The sequence below is a fragment of the Sceloporus occidentalis genome, unplaced genomic scaffold, assembly GCF_023333645.1.
Source record: "Sceloporus occidentalis isolate IW3139 unplaced genomic scaffold, rSceOcc1.0.p SCAF_5, whole genome shotgun sequence".
In the NCBI taxonomy this organism is placed as follows: Eukaryota; Metazoa; Chordata; class Lepidosauria; order Squamata; family Phrynosomatidae; genus Sceloporus; species Sceloporus occidentalis.
This window is the reverse complement of record NW_028316985.1, coordinates 33,832,185-33,859,784: the sequence shown is the minus strand read 5'-3', so window position 1 is coordinate 33,859,784 and position 27,600 is coordinate 33,832,185. Positions and strand designations below refer to the sequence as shown.

The window sequence follows — 27,600 nt, the reverse complement described above, 5'->3', positions numbered from 1 at the left end:
AGCATACTTAGGACTGTGCAGTTAATGCTACTGAAGCACAGGGTCAAAATTTCATTGTTCTGTCCACAATCAATAAGAGACAGTACATATTAGGGGGGAAAAATACAGAGCACATTTGCATTATGTCTGTATATCATAAAATTCAGCTTATTTCAGCATAGGTTTTTTTTAAAGCACAGATTATATATAGTATTGTGCCCAAGATACGGCATTTAAATCATGCTACCAAGCCTTCCTGGCTCCAGACTAAGATCACTGAACCATCCAAGTTGCAAGAGAACCTTGAAAGTGGAAGACAAACAGAGGCTTATAAGTCAGAGACATGGGGCACAAAAGTACAATTCAGCATTAGTTTCCTCATGCTGTGACTTCAATTGGCTCCAAAAATTAAGATGCATTTTTGGGAAGAATAGTTTTTATTTCCCATTAATACAGCAGATTTCACACAGTCTATTTTAAAGTCATTTTCCATGTGCAGAATGTGCACCAAAATATATATATGTACAAAGTCTGTTTCAAGAACCAAACTAAACCAAATTGAAAGAGAAAAAAGAGGGCAAAGATGACTAGAATGTAAAGGTATCCAGTCACAGCAGAATCCCACTTCAGAAAGGCCTTCCTACCAAAAATGGCCTACCACTGTTAGATGTGAGTGCAGAACATTCTCTACTACAATCCCTCTTGCATTTTACCCACAAAAGTACACTCATGTGTACTCCAGAATCTCATTCCAGGGCATTTCCATGAATACTTTGCTCATGATGGGAGGATGCCAGTTATACAGATGGCCCAGCATCTTGGGAGCATGAGTTTGTGGGGAACAGAAGGGGGCAGCCATAATCTGTGGGGGTAGTGGATATGGTTCTGGCAACTCCCTTTTCTCCCAGTGTTGCTTTCTGGTGGGCCACACAGGAATCCTGGAATCCACAGCACAAGTAGAATTCATTTCCCTGAACACAGCCTCTTTGTATCATCAGTATTTTCCCAAGCAGAGGAAAGTGTGGAACTGAACCATTTCCAAACAACCAGCCTTCTTACAATTGTACAATATAGATGCTACACAAACTCTTTGCAGGTAAGGCATATTAGACTAGGCACACTACCCACCATCCCTTCTTGCCCTTCTCATAAGCTCAATCACATACAGTGGCTCAGTAAGTACAATGGGCATTAGTCCACACCCATTATGCACCCCTGGGGGAATAAAGGCCTAACTTCTGGCAGCCCCAAGGCAGTTTTGTGTATGGAACCTGAATGGGCCAACCAGGCCTCCTGTTACAAAGTATTTTTTGCCTCATGCCATCAAGGCTTGTTTTGAAAGAAACAGAAAAAGAGCAAGGGACCTCACTCTACTATCAACCTGCTGTCCTCAAGTGTGAAAGAGCTGAAGATGTAAGACCCCATATAACTTCCTCAGGAGGTGGAAGAATGGGGCCCTGGAGCTGGGTTTCTCAAAGCCAGCTTCAACTGATCAACTCCATGGAAGGGAAAAGATAGCTGGAAGATCAAGATAAGGGCAGGGCCCCCAGAAACCAAGTTAGAAGAATAGAGAACAACTCAATCATTCTTGCCCCATCAGCCCCCAAGACAGGCATCTCCTTTCTCTCCCCTCTGCCTGCTATCCTCCACAATCAGTATATTGCTGACTGTCATCATTCCAGTCTAGAGCAGAGTCCGAAGTACTAGCCAGCCCTGGGAAGCCAGAATCCTTATAAGTCTGACATCGCATGCCAGCTGCAGCACTATAGGTTTCCCCATGATTCTGGAGGGGGAAACTGCTCAACATCTCCCATTTCATTGTAGGTTTGATCTGCCATGGTGAAGGTCAGCTTGTATCGTAGCCTCACTTTTTCCTGGTCAGAGGAAAGATACAAAACAAGTTAAAAAAACAGAAGAATCTGTGGTAGTGGTTGAGACTTCCTTCTAAAGCAGAAGTAAAGAACCTCTGGTGGGTAATTCTGGAGAATCCAGGGACCGTTGCCACCCATCAATGCCTGTTGTGGGCTGCACCCAATGAAACTAAAAGTAGCTAGAAGGTCATTTCTAGGTTTTTAAAATCCTGGTAAATTTTTTGTGCTAAAATAAGAGGTGTATGTTTGTGTGGGGGAAAGGTGTCTCACATCTTCATTCAGTGGAAAATCACATCTCCTAGAGGCATGATTTTGTTGTTTAAGCAAAATATACTAAGGGATGATGGGATCTCCAGAGACCATAAAAACAGCCAGGGGACCACGTGTGTATGATTCTTCCTGTTCTAAATGTATCAGACATTAACTTCCAGAACCCACAACCAGCATGGTGAATGTTAAAAGAGTGTGGGAAATGTAGTCTAAAATATCTGGAGAGTCAAAGGTTCTGCATTCCCATTCCAAGGAATGTGACTCCACCGGCTTGTGGGGCAGTAATACGAGACACAAAAAGAGAGGAGGAAACAGCTCACCCTGCCCTCTAGAAAGGTGTTGTTACCTTCTGAGGATTAGCAAGCAGGAGGACTTGAGTAATCGCTGTGGGGGGCACAATTGGATTGAATGCTGGGAGCTCTGTCCCAGAGGGAGGCTGCAGCTTCACCTTCATCACCTGCAGAAATTACAACACATTAGAATGATTCAGGGAGTTGACTGTTAAATTCACAGACTGATAATCTCCTGATACTGTCTCCAAGCAGCCAGTGAAATCACCTGGTTAGAAAACCTTCCAGGCTCTTTTTCCTTTCTGAATCTGACAAACCAGTAACTCTGAATTGCTGAAATCATGTTCAATGCTGCTTTGAAACAGCACTGCCTGAAGTCAGGATTTTGATTAACATAATCTGGTTGGGAATGTTTTAGTTCATTATTCTAAGACCACTGCATCTTATGCAACCTCTTATAGGTATTTTTATTTTCTCCCCCTCAAAATGTGGACTGTAGGAAATGTGAAGCCAAACAATACCTTCCCTGATCTTTGACAAGTTAATCAGAATGAGTCTAGTGACTGTGCTATGATACAGCTGGCTTTCACAGCACAAATGTCAAAATGTAACAAATGTCTATTTAGAGATCAGCAAATATTCTAAAGGAATCATATCCCATACTAAGCAGGGTCAGTCCTGATTAATACTTGGATGGGAGACTTCCAACAAATACCAGGAGCTGTAGGCTATATTTCAGAGGAAGAAGCTCATCAAACTATCTCTGTGTATTTCTTGTGCAAGCAAACCCTATGACATTCATGGGGTTGCCCTAAGTCCACATGTGACTTGAAGGGACACACACACATACTGTACAAGTGACTATTGGATCAATACATAAAGGTGAGTCAGACCACTGGTGAACTTATCCCCATGCTATTCACTCCAACTTCAATGGTTCTCCAAGTTCTCTAACAGACGTCTCCTCTCCACCATTACCTTTTTGTTTGAGATTGTTCTAACTGGACATACTCTGACTGGCAGTGAATTTCCAGGATCTCAGGCAGAGGTCTTCTCCTTTTAAGTGGAACTACTAGAAAATTGACCTGGCACCTTCTGTATGCAAACCATCTTCTCTTCCATGAAATTATGGCTCAGGCTGTCCATGAAGCCATGAGAACTCAAAGAAGAGAGCAGGAGCAGTGATGAGTCTCTTCTGAGACTGGCAGCTGGGTTGCTATTTTCTCAAATCAGCTAAATACCAGAGAGTTATTTTGTGAGGAAGTACTTAATGAGTGGGAAAAACACTGATAATCAGTGGGAGCCAATTGTCTCTGTGGAGGGGAGGGAGAGAAACGGTTATTCTTGTTTGTCCTAATATGCATGAAGATATTACCTTGGGCACAGCAGACTGAAAGATGATGTTCTTGATGGGCAAGGGGGCTGTACTGATCATGGAGATCACTACCACCAGGACATCAGGCCGATCAGGCAGAGAGTCCTTGGCAAAGTGAAAGAGGACACGGAAGCCATGATGGTCATACACAGTCACAGGAAGGATGTTACCTGGAGTGAATACCAGTAAGAACATAAAACAGGAGAGGGAAAGGATTGGTTCATTCCACCGAGGCAGCTAATCATTCACTGTTTAAAGCCAGCATAGTGGTTTATTCTATCCATCCCACGTTAGACCACAAGCAAGTTCAAAAATTCCTTACAAGATCATCCACACATTTAATGCCATCTAAAACCAGTAAACTACTCCATCTGAGATACTCAAGGCTGGCAGTAATAATTTTTAAGAAGATATAAAAATGTGTGATTGAAACAGTGGAAAGCAATTAATTCTCCCAGCTTAACCCTGGTGCAAAATTGGATTCTGACCTCTTTGCAAGGAAAGGGAACACAATCTAGGTAAGGCAGCTATAAAACTGCTACTCTTCTTTATCTATATTTTATATATTTTTTGCTATTTGAATTTGGACACAGATGGTACTAAGGAGAAAGCTCTCTTAGCTGTTATTATCGATTGTGATGGGACACGTGGTAAACCTCCCCTGATATGGGTTCTTCAATACTGGTCCATAGCATAAATAGAAAAATATTCCACACCAGAGGTGTGAGGGAGAACTATCAATCCACTAAGGCTGCCACATTCCTGTCCAAGATCAATTTCTTTCACAAATCAGATAGACAGTGCTTATAGAGCTAGGAAGGAGAAAGACTACGTTGATGGGGATTCTCCATGCCATGTTAGTTTCCTAACTGGGAAGAAGAGTGGAGCAAGGCAAATGGTATTACATGTTATCAGCGATCAGAAATAAAACAAGAGATTTCCACTGTCCTGATTGTTTTTGCAGCTGGGGCAGAGGAAGGCACAGAATTGCTTGGCTTCATACTCGCTTTACCTTCTTTGTATAACAAGAACAAATGGTAGAAGCACCAGCTTAAAAACCTTCTAGTGGCACTTCAGTTCAGAACCAGTAAGCTCAGAGGGCTGGGAGGGACATACACATTTATGCTGTTTCTCTACTCTGCCTCAAATTGACTTGGGCAGCTGAGCCAAATCAAATGTTTCAAGGTAACATCATCATCGTCATCCAGCCAAGAAGTGAAATATTGATACAGTAGTCAAAATTTTGGACTGGGATTTGGAAGATCCATGTTGTACTCCTGGCTGATCCATGAAACTTCTTGAGTCATATTGGGCTAGTCACTCTCTCTCAGCCTGACCTAACTCACAGAGTAGATGTGAAAATAAAGTGGGAGTGGGAAGACTGCTGTGTATGATCCTTTATCTCATTGGAAAAGATACAAAAGGAACAAATAAACAAGCCTTTGCCCAAACTCACTTGGTTTGATAGATTCCAGAGGCACAGTGACATTCGTAAGTGAGAATTCCAGTGGGGATGTGGAAGCAGGGATACCCGTTGTGAGAATGGTGGCTCCAGAAGGTGTTGGCAGTCCTCGAGGGACAACAACGGGTGCTGCCTGCTCCAAGGGCAGAGTGGTAGGAGGGTTTGGAGACAAGCTTGAGAAGAGAGGTGTGGTGCTGTTGGTGCTCACAGAAGGGCTGGAAGTGTTCTTGTTGGGGGGGCTAGGAGTGCTCTTATTTTGGAGATCACGCAGTGTTAACCGGGGTGGAGGCTGCTTCTCCCTGCAAGGCAGACAAGAGACATGTGGTGTCAAAAGAAGGGAGCAAGAAGACTCAGCCCCACCATATCCAGGAGCTACACCCTCCTTAGAGTCACTCCCTGTCCTTCCCCACGTTCCCTCCTACCATCTGACTTGCAGAGACTCTGGGGGCAGAGACTGTTGCAACAGAGTTTTCCCCAGAAGATCCAGGTCATCCATGCCACTTGAAACCGCAGAAGATGCTGGTGCAGGCAGTCCAGCATCAGCTTTCCCCACTGAGGCTGCTGGCACTGAAGGGACACTAAGTTCAGGGCTGTCAGATGACTGCAACAAATAACGAAAGAAAAAAAAAAAATGATAAAAAGAGCTACTAAACCAGCTAGCCAGCCAAAGCCATACCAAACCAACCCAAATCAGCCAATCTCCCCCTATCAATCAGGGAGATATTACCACCCAAAGAATGCAGGAAAATTCATGCCAATTTTTCTTAAACACCCACCCACCCATCCTGCAAATCACTCCAGTCTGCCAATCATAACACAGAATTCGACATTAACAAACAGACTTATATGAGGGTATTGTTCTGCACAACCCAAGGGGTGAGATGGATTTTAACACATCTCCTAAACAGCAGGGTTTGGCACTAAAGCATGGGCCCAAAACACGGCTATACCGACATCATATCAGTCAAAAATCAATATGCATTCCAAAATAATGGGGGATTTCCATTTCTTACTCTTCACAGTAAAGCTCCATTTCTGTCTAAGTCTTTGAGAAAGATGGACAGCATCAATCAGAAGAGACTTAACTTTCCCACACAGATATTTTTATGGAAAAAGAAAGATTTGTTTTCCACACCACGAGAGTAGGGTCTTTCTTTCTTCTAGTCACTGGCTGAAATTATGAGGCTTCACCTGCAATGAAGCTTTCTCTTATCCAGGGGTAGGAGAATCTGTGATTCTCCAAATACTGATAAATTACTCCCATCGAACCCTCAAGGGCCAATGAGACGTGGAGTCACCATCATCTGGAAGACAACACTTTCTCTATGCCTACTCCAATTTGACATGAATCTTCCCCTTCTTTCAATAGCTTGGAACTCATGCAGATGCTGAGAAGCACCTCAGAATACAAGATATCCTTCACAGAAGCTACTTGTGTGTGGAAACTATAAACACAGAAAATGAGTATGTTTTGCCTGAGGTTCTTCAAGTAATCATCTTTCTGAAATTCTTGGTGTTACAAAATACAATCGCAAACAAAGCTGGAAAATGCACAGCCTCAGTTTCATCATTTCTGTCACAGTCCAACAAGTGTGTAGGTTTATTCATTGTAATGTATTCACCCAACTTCTCCATGAGTAAGCCCCTTACCTGAAAACTGTTCCAGCTGCTGTTATCTGTACCCTGGGCTGAAGGAGTTGCTGGGTCATTAAGCCCTAGAGAGGATGGAAAGAGCAGACATGACAAAGGATATTCCATTATTCTAGGTGTGGGCCAGTGTGGCTTGAGTGTTGGACTAGATCATGAGAACCCACTGGGTGACCTTGGGCAAGCCACACCCTCTTAGCCTGAGGAAGGCAAAGTCAAACCCCTCTGAACAAATCTTGCCAAGAAAACCCTGTGATAGATTCATCTTTGGGTCACCATGAGTCAGAAATGACTTGAAGGGCAGCAATCAACCACAAAGGTATGGGGTATCCACAGCCATTGACTGCACCAGAGATAAAGGAGATGTTACAACTTGCAAATCTACAAGGATCTAAAGATCATAAAAAATGAACAAGAGAAACATCCCCCCCCAACCTTCCCTCACCAGGTTTATATCAAGATCCGGTTCTATATATTCTGCTGAGGAATTCAGACCCACAAAAGGGGAATAAGCCTATAGCCTTCACATGCGTACATTCCAGAGCCGAGGAACTAGAATATCCTAATTTTAAAGTCAGATACAGAGTAGGGTGCAAGTGTCTGTTCCCACAAAAATATATGCTATACTAAAAGCATGAGGGGGGAGATCAATTATACTAATTTGAATACTTCAAAGATATCTACAAGAAACTAACCCATATTTATTTATTTACTGTTTTTATACCCTGCTCTTCAGCCAGAAAGGCTCTCAGAGTGGCTTACAGATAGTTAGACATTTCGTTGCCCTCAGCCTTACAATCTAAAAAAGACATGACACAAAAGGAGAAGGGAATGGCAGTGGGATATTTATATATTTGTGGCAGTTTATATATTTATAAACATACGTATGTTTATCTACACTAAATAATCTTTTATATGTGTCTTTAGCAGGAGGTCCAAAGGTTGTTTTACTCTACTGTTGTTGTTCTGTGTCTTCAAGTCATTTCCGACTTATGGCAAACCTTAGGGAGTACCTATTATGGGATTTTCTTGGCAAGTTTCTTCAGAGGGAGTTTGCCATTGTTATCCTCTGAGGCTGAGAGTGTGTGACTTGCCCAGGGTCACCCAGTGGGTTTCATGGCTGAGCAGGGATTTGAACCCTCATCTCCAGAGTCATAGTCCAACGTTCAAATACACTGTGTGTATACGCAGACTATGTTTCAGTACTTTACTAACAAACATCTGTTAAGACAGGTTTCTACTCGATATCTCAACATCTTAAGGGAACATCTTTCCATTCAGCTAAGGTCCAAACAGTTTGACTTTTAAAGCAATGAAACAGTTAACATTCAGAAGCACACTTTAACTGGAGAATAGAATCTACTTAGTTTGCAAACAACTACTTTAAATAATAGTTCTTAGCACAGCAGGGGCACATTTAAGTATCACTTTCTCAGATACAGAAATTATCCTCCAACTGTAAGAAACGTATCTCTGTGAACTGGTAACAGAGAAATCTATGGTGGGTTACAAACTGCCACTTGGCACGTCCGCAGGATGTCCCATTTTAAAAAAGGGGCGTCTCTTCTAGACGCCCCTGGCTCTAGTACGGATTCTGTCCGTACAATATGGCGCCAGCCGTTCCACATGGCCGGCACCATCTTTACGTATCAGACGCTGTGCGTCCGAACGTGTCACGGCCTCTGTGACGTCGCGAATGCGCCCCTGGCACCTCGCGACGTCACAGAGGCGCTGCAAGAAGAAGCTCCATTTTGGAGCTTCTTTTTCGGTCCGTGCGGGAGCCGCGCGGTGTGGCTGCTGCGGCTCCCGCACGGAGCAAACGGCGGCGGCGGCAGACCACCTCAAAGCGGCGGTTTATAACCCGCCCCAGTTAGTATTCCTGAACAGCTTCATAATTGCAGACTGAAGCAGTGATTCTATTGTAGTGCCACAGCTATGTAGAGTAATCCAGGTGAGTCCTGGGCACATCCCTGAAGCTAATAAGTTATGGAGGGTGAGCAGAGCCGCACCTGGGAGCTTTCTATCTTCCCTTGTGCATCTACGGAAGAGAGGAGCCTTTGCCCTCCTGGTCATACTCCCTAGAGGTTCTGGAGGGCAAAGGCCATTCCCTTCCCTGGCTGTACAATGCAAGCTGGACTGTGCGAGTAAGTTGTACCTGGGTGCCTTCTGGCTGTCATTACACTCGTGGAGGAAAGCCAATGTGCTGAGAGATACTGAATAACTCTGTACAATGTCTTTAAAAGTATTTACATCAGTGTAACCCCTTGTTACACCAGTGTAAATAAACAAAAGAGTTCTGGCTTAAATCTCCGCATTACCAATATACACAGTACATTTTTCCCTACTTAAAAAAAAACTCCTACATCTCCCAAACAAAGCATGGTTGAATTCAACTATCTTGAGATGACTGGTAGATCGGTATAGTTAGGTTTATGGCTTGGTAGCTAGTGCTATTTTATTATTTTATAATTTAATTTAATTTAATTTAATATTTTATGCACACTTTTAGTGTCTTAAATACAGGTGAATTCTTTTGTCATTTACATGTTTACATTAAGAGGGGTGATCTTAAAAAGAAAACAGCTAGTCAATGCAGCTCAGAAACTTGGAGCACAAGGCTGTCAGCCAGTACTGAGGCTGAGTTCAGAGCAGGGAATGGGATATGCAGAAAGGCCAGTCATCTACTTGAGTAAAACACATACTCCAGCCAGACATGTTTCTGAGATTATAGGGATTTTTTTTCTTACACTAAGACAGACACTGAGAAACTAACCAGATTTTCTAATTAACACAATAAACATATTTTCACTTGACTTGCTTCACTCCACACAATGCTTTTTTATCAGTCATCTTTCATTTTGCAGGAACCTCATAGAATCTCTGGGACTCACCTAGAGACATGAGTTCATCATCTAGCAGAGAGACAGAGCTGCTTGGCTCTGGTACGGAAGCTGCTGAGCCACCACCCGAGAAGGTTGGTATGGATGGATAGGAAGGACTCGGGGTTGCCATCTCCAGCCCTGAAAGATCCAGAAGTGCTGAAGTGCTGCCTATTGGGAGGAAACACAGCCCACAAGATAAACTGAGGGGCAGGAAATCGTGACCACTGCAACCAGTACATTATGTTAGTCAGTAACTTGTTCCACAATCCCATGTCCCTTATTAGTGCTTGCCTAATTCAACGTAAGGTTTTATGACTGCACAGAAATATAAGAGAGCAACCATGGCCTAAGTTCTTTTAATTTTAAGTCTGAATACCCAGCCAATTAATATCCTGTACTATGTCACACTCAGGTATCTACAGTTGGCCCACCACATACATGGTTATGATTATTTGAGAATGTTAAGCCTGTGCAGGTGGGCTCTCCTCGTCCTCCTCCCCTTTCGGGCTCCCCCCCACCAGGGGAAAAAGGAGGGAAATAACAGCCAGAACAGAGTGTGTGCCTGCTTTTCTGCTTTCCTCACCTTCCTGAGCTGCGGAGGAAGAGGAGGAACAACTGTGTTACTTTTCCCTCCCTCCTGTCCACTTAACTGGCTCTGGGCAGCCGGTAAAGGCACGGGATGATGGGGGAAGAAGCGGAGCAGGCACGCACCTGTTTCTCTTTCTCCTTCCCATGCCTTTAACTGGCTTCTGGTCAGGGTGTGTGTTATTCATGGTTTTTCCACATTCGCAGGGATCTTCTGCCCTTAACCCTCGTGAATATGGAGGGCTGACTGTACTTGGAAAAGGATAAATGCATGTTCTCCTTAGGAAAACTAACCCCATTCCTTAGTTTCCTTACCTCGGAGTGGACCAGCCAGAGTTTCACCATTTATTTCCTCGCCTTTCACAACCTGCTTATACAGGTTGATCACTTGTGTTAAGTTGTCGTTGGCTTGCAAAATTTCTGCTACAAGAGGGGGAAAAAAGAAGAACAAGGCTTCAGGGAATATCTAAATGTCCAATATGAACAAAGGTGAGCTCTGATATTATTATTGTTTTGTTCCAAGAATGTATCATACAGATCAAAGTATTAACAGAAAATGTTTCAAGTGAAATTATTCATGTTGTGATGAAACTTAGAATCTTTTGTTAAGGGCTATCCAGTGTCAAAGACCTAGGGCAGTGTAAGAGTGGTGAAGCTGCAAAGAAAACTCTAGCAGAAATCCTGCTTTTCCCATCCAAGTAACTTGCTCTGAAAAGAGTGGTAGATACACTCAATATAAGATCAGAGCAAGCATGCTGGGTCAGACCAAAATCTACTTTATTTAGTATTCAGTACTACAGTATATTTCATATTTTTGTGATGCCCACACAGTACATGCACACCACCTTTTTGTCGATGTTCCTCAGCCTTATGGCCCTAGATTCTGGAAGCAGTATACAGCTATTATGAGTAGTTACCTCTGACAGACTTATTCCCCCAGAATAAGATGGGGTGGTGGTGTTCACGGGAATTTTAAAGTGTGTTGCAGCTGGAAGAAAGCTAAAGTCATATGAAATACAGCTGCATACCCTAGTCAAAATTATCCACACATTAACTCAGACACTACTGACTCAAAAGAGAATGTGAAGGAGCCCCTCTAGATTGGTTCCAAAAGCTTACTAAAATATAGGGGTTGTGCAGACTGCCCCTAAGGAGTGGCCTACAGCCATTTTCAGCTGTGCTGAATTGGGGCCGTGGACCCAATCTGAACTTTTCAGGGTGCAAAAAGGAGCCGCTTTTGCCCAGGAAAGGGCACAACAGCTGTGGCTTTAAGGTGCTCCTTTGAGGCTGCGTCATGTGGATGCAGCGCCAGAGGAGCACTATGACGCTGTGGGGAGCAGTGCGCAGTGTCTTGGCACCCTGGGGTGGAGTCGGGGCGTGCTTCATGTGGACACCTCACCCTGACTCTGCCCCCAGCCCAGCCTTAATGGCTGGTCTGCACAGGACCATAGATGGATGCCTATTACCAGCCTGGTCTCAATGACAGAAGGAAATTGATTGCATTTACCTAGTGCCTCATCATTGTCCTCTGTGTCACTGGCAAGCCGGAAAAGCATTGGCCTCATGCGTTCGCAGCGCTGGTACAGCTCCTGGGTTAGAGAGATTCATTAACTTGATGTATGACTAGACACAGAAGTATATTATTCAATATAGGGCTGGTTTTTCCCCCTAATGATATTTATGACGTGAAGTGATTAGGAATTAACAGATTGGTCCACATCATAAAAAACAACGGGGAAAGGAAAGTAAAATCAAAATGTATAATGACATAGACAGGCTCCTTTTCAGTACTAAAAGAAGATTTCTTGTTGTTTGGGCCACTATGAGATAACGGCTATGTGAATTTGGGCCTGCTGCTTTGTTGTTTCAGGCACAACGAGTATTGGAACTTCCATAGCTAAGTAAATGCAGCAGTAGTACCAGAGTCCATTCAAAAGGCAGTTTTACATTTTAAATAGCAGTCAAATGACTGAATAGATCCTTTGAAAATGTTTTACTACAACAGCCTCACTGTCTGCAAGGGTATCTGGCAGGTAGTGGCTGGTCTACTCTTAGGGCACAATATATCTGAGAAACAGAAAGGCTTTAGCTGCCATTGATTTAGAGATGGGGAGGCAGGATACATCTAGGCAGCTGAGCACCAAAGGGCAGAATAGAATTGGAGAGAAATGGAATTCCAAGGTTATGGAGGAGGCTTCATTAACACAGAAACTTTAGATCCACACCAGAAGCTTTTAAACACTACTTTGTGAATGTACATTGCATTAAAGAGCTGAAATTATAATCCAAGCAGCAAAAGATATATGTGGGAAAGATACACATGCACGCACACTCTCATATATGTGAAAACTCTAGCAAGATCTGCTATTACCAAATAACTCCCACAATTAGCACAGCCCCTTCCCTTACTTTCATGAGGTCCTCACTGCTCTCGGTTGTCTCCCCCTTGCTGTAGTTAGTCACCATCTCTGTCAGCAGCTTGACATTGTTGTTGACTTCCTCAATGGCATTTACCCTCTTGGAAATCTTCTCCATCCGCTTTTGGTCCTGAAAGAACAGGAAGAGGGAGAACAGCTATTATGTTTCCTTCATACTCTCTGCACACTGCAACGTCTAGAATGCTACAAACAGCTTGGCTTTCTTGACTGGTATCTGGAGAGCCTCACCACCACATCCCCCTTTGAATAGTATGACTAAAACCAATCAGTATTGACTTCCAAGACTGCTGTGTACTGTGAAATACAAAGTAAAATTTGCAAGTGAGTACTGGATGGGTTTAGTCATGTGCAGCTATCACTTCCTAAATGCTTGTGAGATTGGGTTATATCACACAAATACATCACAAAAACTAGTGTATCTACTTATACTTTAGCAGAAATATTTATTTTTTGTTGTTATCAAGAACCTCCACCTTCCTCACTCTCATAGATACAGTGGGAAAGAGTCCACTTGGAACAGGTAAAAAATAATCCAAGCACATAACCATTTTAAATCCTTTCGAGATATCAACTTTGCATAACCATACATACATACACATGACACAAACACAGATGACAGCCAATGCTGAAAATACCTCTTGCAACAAAACCTCACCTCCTGTACCATTTCTTTGATGAGTTTGTTGGCAGCCCGGAGATCCTCGGGGTGAGAGCTTTTGAGCAGGCGAGCCAGCATCTGCAAAGACACATAGGTCTAAGGAAGTCAAGCTTTAGGGGAATCGATTTGCAATGGAAGACTTTGCCTGTATGACACAAGCATGAAACTGCAGCAGAAACAGGTATCAGTTTCAACAAAACTCGATTCTTACCAGCCTCTTGGAAACCACAGCTTCACGTGGCTGGGAAGCACTGTATTTATGGCAAACAGTTAGGAACAAATTTGATTTGACTTATATTCTTTCTGAGAAAGCCTGGACTATTTGTTGCTCATTAAACCCACATACTATATATCAGGGCCTGCCAGATGATTGTTCTGTTCTATAGTCCCATGCCTCCATCAAAACCCAAGAGATGAAATGAACTCCTGAAGGACCACCATAAACAATAGGCTGGTTACACTAGACTCAAAAGCCTGCTACAACCTTTCAACATCCTAGAAGCTGCAGGAACTTGGAAGGGCTGTCAAATGCTTTGACAGGAATATAGTGAAATATCATTCTTGCAGACATCTTTGTTGCCATTAGGGAAGGAATCGGGAGCAAATAGGGAACAGACAAATATATACATACCAACATTTGGAGATTCAAAGGGACTGACAGAGGTCTCCTCATCCACCCAGAAGTACCTCCACCAGCAAATGGCACTTCAACTCTCCAAATTACTACTTATTGAGTTAAGTTGAAAAATTAATTGAAATTAATTAATATGTTAATATTTGCCTTCACTTCTCTGATACTAAAAAAGTCACACTAAAATTTAACACAATGGACACGCTGCATATGTAGGTATGCATGCATGTATTTATTTATTGGATTTATATCCTGTTTTTCTCTCAGGATGGGATGTAAGATAGCTGTATGTATGGCAGTAGAAAATAATAAGTTTCTTTGTCTGCATATTCTAATCTTAATTAACACTCAGGTAGACACTTGTAGACCTTAAGCCATTTATCTTAACTAGCAGACGTTTTTTCTAGTGGCCCTGGTTTGATCTACATTAGTGGCTACTAACAATGCAACAGTGTTGTAAGAGTGGGATTAAACCACATCATAGTTATATCTGAATCTTCCACTTATTGGTGAGGTTTATGTTAACTGGTGTCACAAATACATTGTCAAACTAGACAGGCCATTAGTATGTATGAGGGACAGGATCATTGTTTAGCCTACCCTTCTCTAACCTGTTGCTCTCCAGATGGGCTATGCTATCATTCCCATTATTTCCAAGCCAGTACAGTTTAGCCCTGTCCAAATTTTACTGAAAGCAATTAGTGTTCACTGCCCTTAACAGACATCAAATGACTCACATTTCCATCCTCCACCTTTTTTTCTTTCAGCTGATGAGCTGCCTTGAGGAACCTGAAAGTTGCAAAGCCTGGATATAAAGCAAAGTTTCTGGCAGCTTTACCATCTGGTTAGAACTTACCTTGGACTTCTCTTCATCATCAAAAATTACATTCTTTGGCCTTGGAGGAGGCAATGGGAAGGGTGCATCATCTGGTAACTTTGGGTCAGATTTTACAATCCCTGCAAGGAAAGGCCAAGCTTTAGAGCACTCCTCCCCCATGATCTGCCGTGCAAATCTCTAAAGTTATGAAATTTCTTGCTTCCTTTTGTAACTCACAGCTTAGCATACACCCTCCACAAAGCACAGCTTTTCACATATTGTTCAAAGTAGTTTCCTGGAACGTGCTCCTCTCTGTCTGCCCTGAACTAGTTGTGATAATTTCAGTTCAAGGTCTAGAGAAGGCATAAGGAACATCTGTACTTTCAGATGTGGTTGAACTGCAACATTCCACAGCCACTGGAAATGCTGGCCAGTGCTGAGAAGGACTTACAGTCAGACAAAACCTGGTATCTCCATCCCTGGCCTAGTGTAAGGTGTTAGGAGTGGCACCATCAAAAGCTAATTAGCATACTGTACACAAAGAAGAATGAGGGAGAAATCTTGGTTTTCTAGAGTGTATTTTTCTTATGCTTTTATACATTGTTTTGTATCAGTTTCATAAGAAAGTATTAATTAAATTCAAAATATCTGTCTGTAAATGGCCAGTCAAGTTTTGACAGAAAGGTACCAATATGGAGGTCAGCCCTCCACTTTCAAGATTTGCATAGCTAATTCAAGGGCTAGTATTCCAGTGTTTGTGTGGTGCAGTCAATGAGAAGAAAGGTTAAACTGCTGGCCCAACTTGGCAAACAGCATCCTTCAGCTTCAGCAGACATATGCAGGGGCTAGGCCAGGACAGGATCAAAATTCAAAATGACCTGAATATACTAGAAAGCTGGGCTATAGCTAACAAAATGAACTTCAACAGGGAGAAATGTAAGGTACTGCACTTAGGGCGAAAAAATGAAATGCACAGATATAAGATGGGGGACACCTGGCTTAAGGGGACAACATGTGAAAGGGATCTAGGAGTCCAAGTAGACCACAAGTTGAACATGAGTCAACAGTGCGATGCAGCAGCTAACAAGACCAATGCAATTTTAGGCTGCATCAATAGAGGTATAGTGTCTAGATCAAGGGAAGTAATAGCGCCACTATATTCTGCTCTGGTCAGGCCCCACCTAGAATATTGTGTCCAGTTGTGGGCGCCACAATTCAGAAAGGACACTGAGAAAGTGGAGCGTGTCCAAAGGAGGGCGACTAAAATGGTGAAGGGTCTAGAAATCAAGCCCTATGAGGAACGCCTTAGGGAGCTGGGGATGTTTAGCCTGGAGAAAAAAAGGTTAAGAGGTGATATGATAGCCCTGTTTAAATATTTGAAGGGATGTCATATTGAGGAGGGAGCAAGCTCGTTTTCTGCTGCTCCAGAGAACAGGACCAGGAACAATGGATCCAAGCTTCAGGAAAAGAGATTCCACCTCAACATTAGGAGGAACTTCCTGACAGTAAGGGCTGTTCGACAGTGGAACACACTTCCTCAGAGTGTGGTGGAGTCTCCCTCCTTGGAGGTCTTCAAACGGAGGCTGGATGGCTATCTGTCAGGGATGCTTTGATCTGGATTTCCTGCATGGCAGGGGGTTGGACTGGATGGCCCTTGCGGTCTCTTCCAACTCTATTATTCTATGATTCTATGATTATTCTAGGGGTTAGGAAAGGATCTCTCACCTTGTTTTTTCAGCATTTGATAGGCCTCTGTAATCTTCACTTCATGGGGAAGTCCCAATGTCCAGCTATACATCAGCTCCAGGATCTTGGATTTTACTTTCTCTGGAGTTCTGGTTCCCAGGTACTGATGGACAGATAAGCACACACCCACATCAAACATGAATGGATTCAAAAGAAGAAAATGACAGACCAAGAGAGTAGGTTCTGGACGAAACAGAGTAATGCTTCACATCCTTGACTGTGGGTGGAAGGTGGGGATGATGACAACTATTCACACACAATCCTGGCATTATCAGCATTATGAAGCAAAGCCACATTTATATCCAACTCACTCCTCCAGCCCAAGCATAGGTATGGTGACAGGAGGTACTACAATCCTATTCACACAACTATCAAGTTAGGCCAGGTATGAGAAAAATGTGGTCCCTGGCCCCCATGGCTATTTCTGTGACCTCCTTAAGGAGAAAGCAGCTGACAATTTTTAAGTGTTTTTCCTCAAAATGGGAGATTCACACCTTTAGGGGACAAATTATTTTCTACAGCAAGGTAAGCTATTCAACTTGGTTTTTAGCAAAAACATACAGTCATCCCCTGCTTCCCCTTCCCCCCCCCCCCCCCATTTCACTTGGAAGGTCTAGTGTGGTCCCTGTAGGGTCCTAGTAATGGGAAAACTCACAGAGTTTGCTCACCTCTATTATCATAAACCTGATACTTATCCTCAAGTTGCTTTCTCCTGCTCTGTATTCCAATCCACTGAAGCTACATAGCAGAAATGACTCCCGTTTTACCACATTAGTAAATGTCACACCACTGACATCTTTCATCTTGCTACGTCAGCAATGGAACACACCTTGGGTGATACCACCTTGATAAGCTCGTTGAGGAAGCGGAATTTGCCTACTTCGTCATGAAAGCGCTTGCCACAATTTTTCATACAGGACTCCAGCACCTGCACAGGGGTAATAGAGCAGAGGAGTGAGTACAGATGTCTAAGCAACAGAAGCCCACATTATCCCATTCACTGCTTCAGTATGTGACAGAAGATGGAGAATCTATTTAGAAGAGCACAGTCACAATATCTGGCAAAGCATGCATATCAGAACACATCAACCATTTTTCTTCTTGCAATGGGAAAGATACTCCCCTGTTCCTTTTCAGAAAAGTACATAAATAATAATGGAGACGACAGCACTGATCATTTTTGTCCTCAAAGTTCCCAGCCCCACAGTAAATTCCAACTTGTTTATCTTAATAGTGAGCCATTTCTAGTTTTGCTTTTGGCTTGTAAGCAAAGTAGTAAATCTCCTGACACAATTGCTTTTAATAAGACTCCACACACACTTATTTTAGGCTCTCGTATGGCTTCTTGCACAAGTTATCTTTCCCATTTCTCAAGGCTGGAACTAATAAAAAGTAATTCCACTAGGGCTTTGTACAGGATTATCCACTATGGTCTACTTCTCCACCAGGGCTGCTTCTCCTTGTGCTAACCTACAGAAAAGAGCATAGCTGGAAACGGCAGGTGTTATGTGTATGGACACTAACACACTACTCTACAATGCTTAAATCAGAAATGGCACAAACTCCAAGATACTTCAAAATCAATCAGCCACTCCAAGAAACTCCAAAACCTCTCACCCTTTCTTGACTGTCTGCACAGATGAGACAAATTTATTAGAAGCAGTGAGTGCTGTATGAGTGTCCTTATTAGACACCTGATCCAAAGTCTCAAATGTCAATAGGGCTATAGACAAATGAAGATTTCCTTTCTTTCCCAAGTGGTTATGCACAGATTATGTGGTCAGAGTTTGCTCAACCTGTGATACAAGATCAAGTGCGGAGAGGCTTTTTTTTTTTTAAATATATTTCCAAATATCCTTTGCTTTTGTCTGGCTACTTTATTTAGGGTTAGCGTTTTAGCCACTGCCAAACATAATACAAAAAAAGACATATAAGAAGGGAAAAAACCAGAAGAAAAAAACCCACAGATCTCAGAATAAAGCCAAGAGAAAGCCAATAACAGAGGACAACAACAACACAAAGCTTTAAAATCCACATCTTAAAGCTAAAGGCTGATGTGATATCATGGATTTTTTGTAAAATATTGTTTTATGTATTAAATAATTTGGTTTTGTATGTACTGAGTAACAGAGGTAATCGAGTAAGAAGCTGGTGGGAGAGAATGGAATGTTGCGAGAGAGAGTTGATCAGTAGAACATTTGAAGGGATTTGAAAGGATGGTGGTTGACAGTTACTCTGATTTGCAGTTGGGAGTTGAGAGACTGGGGTGGAGTTTGAGGCGAATGAGAGAGAATTAGGATTAAGAGAATTGGGTTTAGGAATTAATGACTGGGGTTTAAGAGTCCGGGTTAGTAGTTTTAAAAGAAGAATATAAGTGAAAGTGAAGTATTTGTTTTAAATGTATTAAATTATTAACCTATTTTGTTTTGTTCAACTTCTGTTAATGGAGTATTGTTTTTGTTTATCCTATGCTTTTGGCCTCCAGGAATAGACAGACACTGATAGGGTTTAGGCATGGCGTTTGTGGTGGCAGCAGTGAACAGAGATAGCTGGTGTCCAGTGGAGACAGAAGTTGCATAATATCCTGTACAGAAACCCTCAGAGCTTTTGTAGGTCCCCACAGTTTGTGGACAAAGCAGTGGGACAGGAGGAGGTCCTTACAGTAGTGGCAGACATGGGGATGAGGTAAAACCCTCATTCTTTTGATTGCAGTGAGGCAGTGGAAGCATTCCTATATGGAGGCAGCAGACATTTAGGCAGAGCCTTACATCTGGTGGAAAAAGCACTGGACTAAGGGGCATGAGTCTCACAAAAGAAATAGCTTGTGACTAAAAGGATGACAAAGTGGGCACCAAGTGAATTTACTGGGAAGGGCTTTCCATAATCAAGTTACTATCAGCAAAAAATAATAGGATTTATTTATATTTATATATATACTGCCCAATCACTGGGAATCCAAGCGGTTTACAATAGAGGGGGATAATAGACGGTTCCCTGCCCTCAGGCTTACAATCTAAAAGACACGACACAAAAGGAGAAGGGAATGGTGAAGGGGTGAGGATATAGCTTAAGAGTTCTTCTTTGTCCATTCTGTATCCACTCCTTTTCCACCGTATCTACCCAGAAACAACCTTACTAACTAACAGTTATAAAAACAAAGGCAGTTTACTAGCTCTCTTATAGAATCACAGAATCATAGAGATGGAAGAAGACCACAAGGGCCATTCAGTCAGTCCAACCCCCTGCCATGCAGGAACTCACAATCAAAGCACCCCCAACAGACGGCCATCCAGCCTGTTTAAAGACCTCCAAAGAAGGAGATTCCACCACACTCCAAGGGAGTGTGTTCCATTTTCAAACAGCCCTTTCTGTCAGGAAGTTCCTCCTAATGTTTAGATGGAATCTCTTTTCCTGCAGTTTGCATCCATTCCCCTGGGTCCTATTCCCTGGAGCAGTAGAAAACAAATTTGCCCCACCCTCAATGTGCCATCCTTTCAAATGTTTAAACAGGGCTGTCATATCACCTCTTAACCATCTTTACTCCAGGCCAAACATACCCAGCTCCCTAAGGCCCCATACAGACAGGCCAAAATAAAGCTGCTTTGGTTCACTTTGGAGGTATGCTGTTTAAATGGTGCATGCGTCCTAAGGGTCCAGAAGCCTCACCAAAGCCATGCTCCAGTCCTAAGGACCTGAGCACAGCTTTGGCAAAGCTTCTGGCCTCTTAAGATGCATGTGTCATTTAAACAGCATACCTCCAAAGTGACCAGAAGCAGCTTTATTTTGGCCTGTCTGTATGGGGCCTCAGTTTCTCCTCAGAAGGCATGGTTTCCAGACCCTTCACCATTTAAGTCTCCCTCCTTTGGACATGCTCCAGCTTGTCAACATCCTTTTTGAATTGTGGTGTCCAGAACTGTACACAATATTCCAAGTGAGGCCTGGCCAAAGCAGAATATAGTGGCACTATTAGTTCCCCTGATCTAGATTCTATACTTCTATTGATACAGCCTAGAACTGCATTGGCCTTTTTAGCTGCCATATCACATTGTTGACTTATGAAGTCTTGCTAAGCCATGTGCCCCCTGTCTTATATCTATTCATTTCATTTTTTCTGCCTAAGCACAATAAGCACATTTCTCCCTGTTGAAATTCATTTTGCTAGTTTTGGCCCAGCTTTCTAAAGTTTGGATTTTGATCCTGTCCTGTGGGATATTAGCTACTCTTCCTAATTTGGAGTCACCTGCAAATTTGATAAGCATGCTTTTTATTCTTTCATCCAATTCGTTGATAAAGATATTGAATAGCACCGTACCCAGGCAGAATCCTATGGCACCCCACTGGTCACTGCTCTCCATGATGAAGAGAAGCTATTGCTGAGCACCCTTTGGGTTAGGCCAGTCAACCAATTACAAATCCACTTAACAGCTGCATTGTCTAGCCCACATATTACTAGCTTGTTTGCAATAATACCATGGGGAACCTTGTCAAAGGCCTTATGAAAACAAGATATGCTATATCTACAGCATTCCCTTCATCTACCAAGCTGGTAATTTTATTAAAAAAAGAGATCAGATCAGTCTGGCATGACTTGTTTCTCAGAAACCTATGTTGACCATTCGTGATTATGGCATTCCCTTCTAAATAGTCAGTCTCTCTGTTTAATAATCAGCTCTAGAATCTTTCCTGATAGTGATGGCAGGCTAACTGGGCGGTGGTTGTTGGGATCCTCTTTTTTTCCCTTTTTGAAGATGGGGACAATGTTTGCCCTCCAGTCTGCTGGGACTTTTCCTGTTCTCTATGAATTTTCAAAGATTATTGTTAGTTTTCCCATCACTTCTGACATGGGAAAGGCATCACCATGGAGAATACTGCACTATACTCTTATAGTGCTGCTATTCCACTTTTACTGCTCTGGCTGCCTCCTGTTGCATTCTGGGGTTTGTAGTTTAGTGAGGCCTAAGAGCTCTCTGGCTGAGAATTCTAAATGCCTCTCTCTAAAGTGCAAATCCCAGATTGCAACAGGAGGCAGCCAGAGCAGTAAAAGTGGAATAGCAGCACTATAAGAGTATAGTGTGGTAATCTGCCATGAAAAAGTGTCAAAGAACAATGGAGCTAGGCTGTCTTTTCCGAAATACTAAGCATGCCATGAAAAATAAAAGTACGCAAGAAACATCTTTTCTCTTTAGCTGAAGAAAGCCATCAACCCTTCTAAAGCAATTGCTCTCAGTCTCAAGAGAATGCTGTTAACCTCATTTCAACACATTTTAACCCACTTTGCTACATTCAAAGTGAAGGGTTGAAACATTTAAGATTTTCACTCACAAGCTTTGCCTCTTCTCATAAAAACTATAGCCCTTAGTCAAACCAGCAGAGAGAGCTCTTCTTACCGTGAGGGCTTGAATGGCTTCCCATTCTTGTGGCGATTGGATCTTGTGGGCCAAAAGCCGGGTGGCAAGTGGTGGGCTGAATGGTTAAAACACATGAATGGTTACTGAAGAACCCACTGCTATGATTCTGAGTAGGAACATACTACTGCTATACACGGGGACAACTGGACTGATGTTATCTCTGACATTTATAGCCCCTGACTCGTCTCTTCCCTTTTGCATTTCATTGTTAATTTCTGAGATCTCAAAACTTCCTTAAACCTGCCACAATGGATCTTGACTGACAATCCTCTCTAGCTGTAGTGGAGATGGTCTAGAACAGGACTGAGAATCATGCAACCTTCCAGATGTTGTTGGATTACAACTCTCAATATTCCTCACTACTGGCTATGCTGGTTGGTCTACTGGAATTTGCAGCCAAGTAATATCTGGAGGGCTCTATGACTTCAATGCTTAATTTAGAACAGCGGTAGCAACTGTGGGAAGTTAGGGGGCCACATTATTCCCCAAAAGACCTTGAAGGGCTGCACCACCCTGCACCTCTTCCCCCTGAAAAAAAACACCAAACACCGTCCAGGGTGAGGATTATTCCTACCATGTTTTTGCTACAAAAGAGTTCTTTTTTCACCAAAAGAAAGCGTACAGGGATCATTTTTTTAAAAGCCTCTCTTAAAATGGCCCATGACAAAAATGTCCCTACATAAATAGGGTTTTTTTAGGGCCAACCTCCCTTTCTTTGAAAAAAAGACTTCTGGGAGGCCACATGTGGGCAATGGGCTGCACTTTGCTACCCCAGTCTAGAAGATGAAGTAGAAACTTATTGACTGCCTGCTCCTTCTAGTTCAGCTGAACCCCAGTAGCAGTGATTGTGGACATCTAGAGATTGGGAAATGCCAGTACTGTATATGAAATAACTTGGGTTACCTGCTTATCTGGAATGGCGCTACTGCTGAGAAATAACTAAATATGGTTTTGAACGTGTGACATGAGCCAGGGGGGTTGGCCCTGGTGGCACAGTGGTTAAATGCATGTACTGCAGCCACTCACTCACAAACCATAAGGTTGTGAATTCAATAACAGCAAAAGGACTCAAGCTCGACTCAGGCTTGCATCCTTCTGAGGTTGCTAAAATGAGTAACCAGCTTGTTGGGAGCAATTAGCTTACACTTTGTAAACCGCTTAGGGAGTGCTTAAGTGCACTGACAAGCGGTATAGAAATGTACTTGCTATTGCTATAATTATCAGGCCAGATCCAATAATACTTAGAAATATGCATTGAGACATCCTTCTCCTGCCCACTACATCCTCCATAGCACCAAAAATCATAGCACAAAAGGACTGGGAAGCCCTCTAGAGCAGGCTTTTGGCACTGCTGCAAAGTTGAAAGAAAGCAAGTCCAAATTTTACTTCTGGAAGTACATTGTTAGATCCTGGCCACGGTTTGTGAAAGCCTAATTCCAAGACCTCGGCTCTGGAAGAGGTGCATTAAGAGTAGTGATGTTGAATACCTGCAACTGTACAGACAAAATTTTTCCTCACTACTATCTTTACCATAACAGCCAGCAGTCACTCATCAGAGAAAGGGCTCTCAAGCCAGAGGCTATGATTTAATAATATGCCTAAGCCCTGACATTTCAGTTAAGTACTGTGGATAGGGAAGAAGGAACAGCTGAGACCAGAATCATGCACCAGTTAGAACAGGATTTCCCCTTCCCTGGACATATTCCATTTTCTCTCTCCTCCCTCTAACATTGCTTGTAGATTCTTAAAAGTTGTACAAATATTTTTCCACATCTAACTGAAGATATTTAATTTCTCTTTGTGACAAAATTATGAATCAGAGTATTCTGATCAGTGGTTTTCTGGAAATGAGAGACATCAAGTTGAAAAAAAGTCATGCAATAGGTTCATAACAATATTCACCCTTATCTATAAATTTCACCCTTTCTAGTTTGTATATGCCAGTTAGTGGGACATGATCCCATTGGCTGGCATAACTACACTAGCTCAGGTGTAGTGATAGGGCAGCAGGGATAAAATTACTGCAGAGCCTATGACAAAAAGGGAGCTCCTGAACTCCTGGCAACGTAGTTTCTCTAGTGATGGAAAGGGTTCTCTCTCAGATGTCTCACTTGTTGTCATTATGCTAAAAAAAAGTACCTTACGCCTGTATAGCAGACCATAAGGTGCCAACAGAATTTCAGACATAATACTAAAGTCAGCCCTCGGTATCCACAGACTTACCATCCATGGAGTCAACCAACCGCTGATGGCAAACCCACATTGTTCCCAATGGTGGCTCATGTAGTGTACGTTGCGGCGCTGCCATTAGGGACACTGAGTCCTATTGTCTCTAGTGCTGGCGAGGCTGTGTGCACTGGGGACAACAGGGACCGTCCCTAATGGTGTTGCAGCCACATGCATGAGCTACCATTGAAGTTTTGTTGTCCCTAATGGTGATGCGGCACCAGCAGCACCACTGGGGACAACAAAACTCAAACATCTGCAAATTTTGGTATCTGTGGGAGGGGGAGGGGGGGTCTGGAACAGACCTGCTGCTGATAGCAAGGGCCAACTATACTCTTAGAAATCAAGACCAGCACCATAGTCATCTAGGAAAGGCCACACTGATGAGGCAGACTCACTAGTGAAAAAGAAAAGAGCATCTCCTTCTTACTTTTAGTCATTATGTTGTTGTTGTTGTTGTTGTGTGGCTTTAAGTCATTTTGGACTTATGGCACCCTATCCTGGTGTTTTCTTAGCAAGAATTGTTCAGAGGGAGCTTGTGTTTGTTTTCCTCTGAGGCTGACAGAGTGTGACTTGGTTAAGGTCACCCAGTAGGTTTCTGTGGCCAAGCAAGGATCTTTGGTCCATGGAGTCATAGTTCAATACGCAAGCCATCACACCATGCTGGCCTTTGGGTCATTTTAGCCCACCCTAAAAGTACATTAAGGGCCTGAACAGACAGGCCAAAATAAAGCTGCTTTGGGTCACTTTGGAGATATGCTGTTTAAATGATGCATGCATCCTAAGAGTCCAAAAGCCATGCCAAAGCCACGCTCCAGTCCTAAGGAATGGAGCTTAGCTCTGGCACAGCTTCTGGCCTCTTAAGATGCAAGTGTCATTGAAACAGCATATCTCCAAAGTGACCCAAAGCAGCTTTATTTTGGCCTGTCTGTTCGGGCCTAACTGTTTCATTCAAGTAGATAAAACCCAGAACTTACTTGTGTGTGAATTAAATTTACACAGCGTATCCACCTAACCCATCACACACACACTGCACTATTAGACTTTTAGATCTGATTTTGAACATACAGATTCAACAATATCTGGTATAATGAACAATTATGTTTTGTTAGTTATTAGTATGGAACTTCTACCTATTGAATGCAGCCACAGTTTCTCCTTCTCTCCTTTTCTGTTGTTTCCAAAATCTTTTCCACACCAACAAATCTATTGGTATCATGAGGAGTAATTCTTATAATGGTTAACAAATCTCTAAACTTGACAAAAGAGCAGCTTCCACATCAAGATGGGAAGAACCATGTTCTGGACAGGACATATTTGAATAAGATTACTTGGGACATTAGGGTACAAATGAAAGGTGAAAAAACAATCAGATGAACTGGAACAAAGAAGGCTGGTACAGCCATGTGCTTCTTTCAGATGTCGAGTGGCCTAGCCTACTTTTTGAGCACCATCCCCAGAGAAAACAGAGGAACAATTTTATTTTGTGAAGAAAAGAGGCAGGCATACTAACCCTTCAAGTTCCTTATTAAGCTGGTCACAAAAAGCATTGATACTGTCCCACTCCAGGTCCTTGTTCAGAGGATTTGTAGCTCTGTCTGAATGGAGAGAGAGAAAAGGAAATGTTCCATGAATGCAGAACTAAAGACTAACAGGCATTGCATCTCCAGAGGCCCTTTGCCAATTGTACCCCACAGAAAAGGAAGTAAGAAACGTTTTTTTTGCAAGGATGCCACGACACATAATGGGAAGGAAAAGAGAACCAGGAGTCATAGCATGTGTTTTGCATGATGGATGGTCTCAGATTCAGTCCTCAACATTTAATTTTAAAAGCTGTTATATAAGTAGAGTGAAACAATTCCACTTGAGACCCAAGTATGTCATCGATAGCCAGTATCACTGGCACTTAGCAAACTGGATCAATGGTCTGATTCAATATAAGACATCTTCCTATGGACATGAATGAGATGGAGAATGGACACGGAGTGTCAAAGAATGGAGTGACAGTCTGGTTCTTCATCCCATATGAAGACGACATATTAATTCCCTCCTTTCTATACTACTGAGTAGCAGATGTAGATATGTGTTAAAGATATGTAAATGATAATACAAAAATAAAAGAATGAACCCCCCCTGCTCTCCATGCTCTCCAATGCGAACACAATGCAATGTCTTTACCCCACTTTGCCAAAGCAAGTCGATATCTTTGCTCACTAATGCCAAGAAAAACCAAAGTAGGAAGTGCATCATCATACTCCATTCCTTCTGTCCTAGGCTGAATCAACTGAAAACTTGAATCAGGGCAAAAATGAATAAAAGGAAGAAATATTTCTGTATGAGTAAGACATCATAAAAGCAGCATGGGACTCCGGTAGAAACACAAGGCGCAGAGCCTCAATATAAGCCCACTTCTTAACCTGAAGTAGGCATTAAAGTCCAGAGGAATCAGTTCACAAATGCTAGGAGGGTTTTTTGCCTCCTTAAAGGGGGAAGAAGCACTTACAGCCAGTTCACTTGCATAGTTTCCACCCCTTGCAATAACCGCTTTTGGTGGGACTCTGGCAAAATGCGTTTACAGTTGTAACTCCACTCAGGGGCTGCAGGCGCATGGAGTGATGCCCAGAGGTCAATGCAGACCCAAGGGACAGGACATCCCAGATGCCAGACGCAGATGCCGGCAGAACGTCAGGAAGAACCTCTTCTAGAACTGGGCCACATGACCCAAAACCCCACAAAAACCTATGGATGCCGGCCATGAAAGCAAGCCTTCGGCCTCGCAGTGCGTCTTGTGTGGCTGGCATGGCGCAGTACGCTTTAACTGCCATGGCTCAATGCTATGGAATCCTGGGAACTGGGGTTTGTTCTCCCTCCCCCCAAAAAAGCTTTTTGACAGCGAAGGTTAAACATCTCACATAACAACAAATCCCAGAGCTCTGTAACCTTGAGCCACGGCAGTTAAAGTGGAGTCAACCTGGATTATGGCTGGTCCCCCTGCGTTGAAATGGAGGACCTTCGGGGATTCCTCCTGGTTGAAATGGAGGGCAAGTCCTGGGAAAGTAGGACCCTTCCCGGGAGAGCCCCCGCCACTCACTGATCCTCGACTCCAAGGTCTCCGTCTCCATCGCGGGCTCCATCCGCTCTCCCTTCGCCCACGGCCTCGCAGTCTAAGCGCCCAGCCTCCCTGCCGCCTTCCAGGCCCGGCGCTGAGAAGCCATAGAGCAGGAGCCCCGGGAACCACCGTTCTCAGCAGGCCGCTCGGGAAACGATAGAGTCGCGGAAGTTACGGCTAGACCGTCCTGAAGGAGCGGCGATAGA

General features: G+C 43.1%; 1 protein-coding gene across 5 annotated transcripts; it reads right to left on the bottom strand.

Annotated features, from left to right (window-relative positions):
• Positions 1–397: 397 nt before the first annotated feature.
• On the bottom strand, positions 398–27,600 carry GGA1 (golgi associated, gamma adaptin ear containing, ARF binding protein 1). 5 transcript variants are annotated; one of them, XM_089528120.1, is made up of 17 exons: positions 27,377–27,600; positions 25,799–25,883; positions 22,039–22,114; positions 17,481–17,579; positions 16,631–16,754; positions 14,945–15,045; positions 13,455–13,535; positions 12,771–12,908; positions 11,869–11,950; positions 10,677–10,784; positions 9,786–9,944; positions 6,898–6,962; positions 5,670–5,848; positions 5,242–5,546; positions 3,786–3,955; positions 2,467–2,577; positions 398–1,853 (listed from the first exon to the last, which is right to left on the bottom strand). In XM_089528120.1, exons 1-17 carry the CDS (start codon positions 27,417–27,419, stop codon positions 1,743–1,745), a joined length of 2,037 nt encoding a protein of 678 aa, XP_089384246.1. In that variant the 5' UTR covers positions 27,420–27,600; the 3' UTR covers positions 398–1,742. The 5 variants fall into 5 exon arrangements, with proteins under 5 accessions (XP_089384246.1, XP_089384249.1, XP_089384250.1 ...); XM_089528123.1 differs by lacking the exons at positions 22,039–22,114; positions 27,377–27,600 and having other exon boundaries at positions 25,799–25,882; XM_089528124.1 differs by lacking the exons at positions 22,039–22,114; positions 25,799–25,883; positions 27,377–27,600 and adding an exon at positions 18,772–18,952.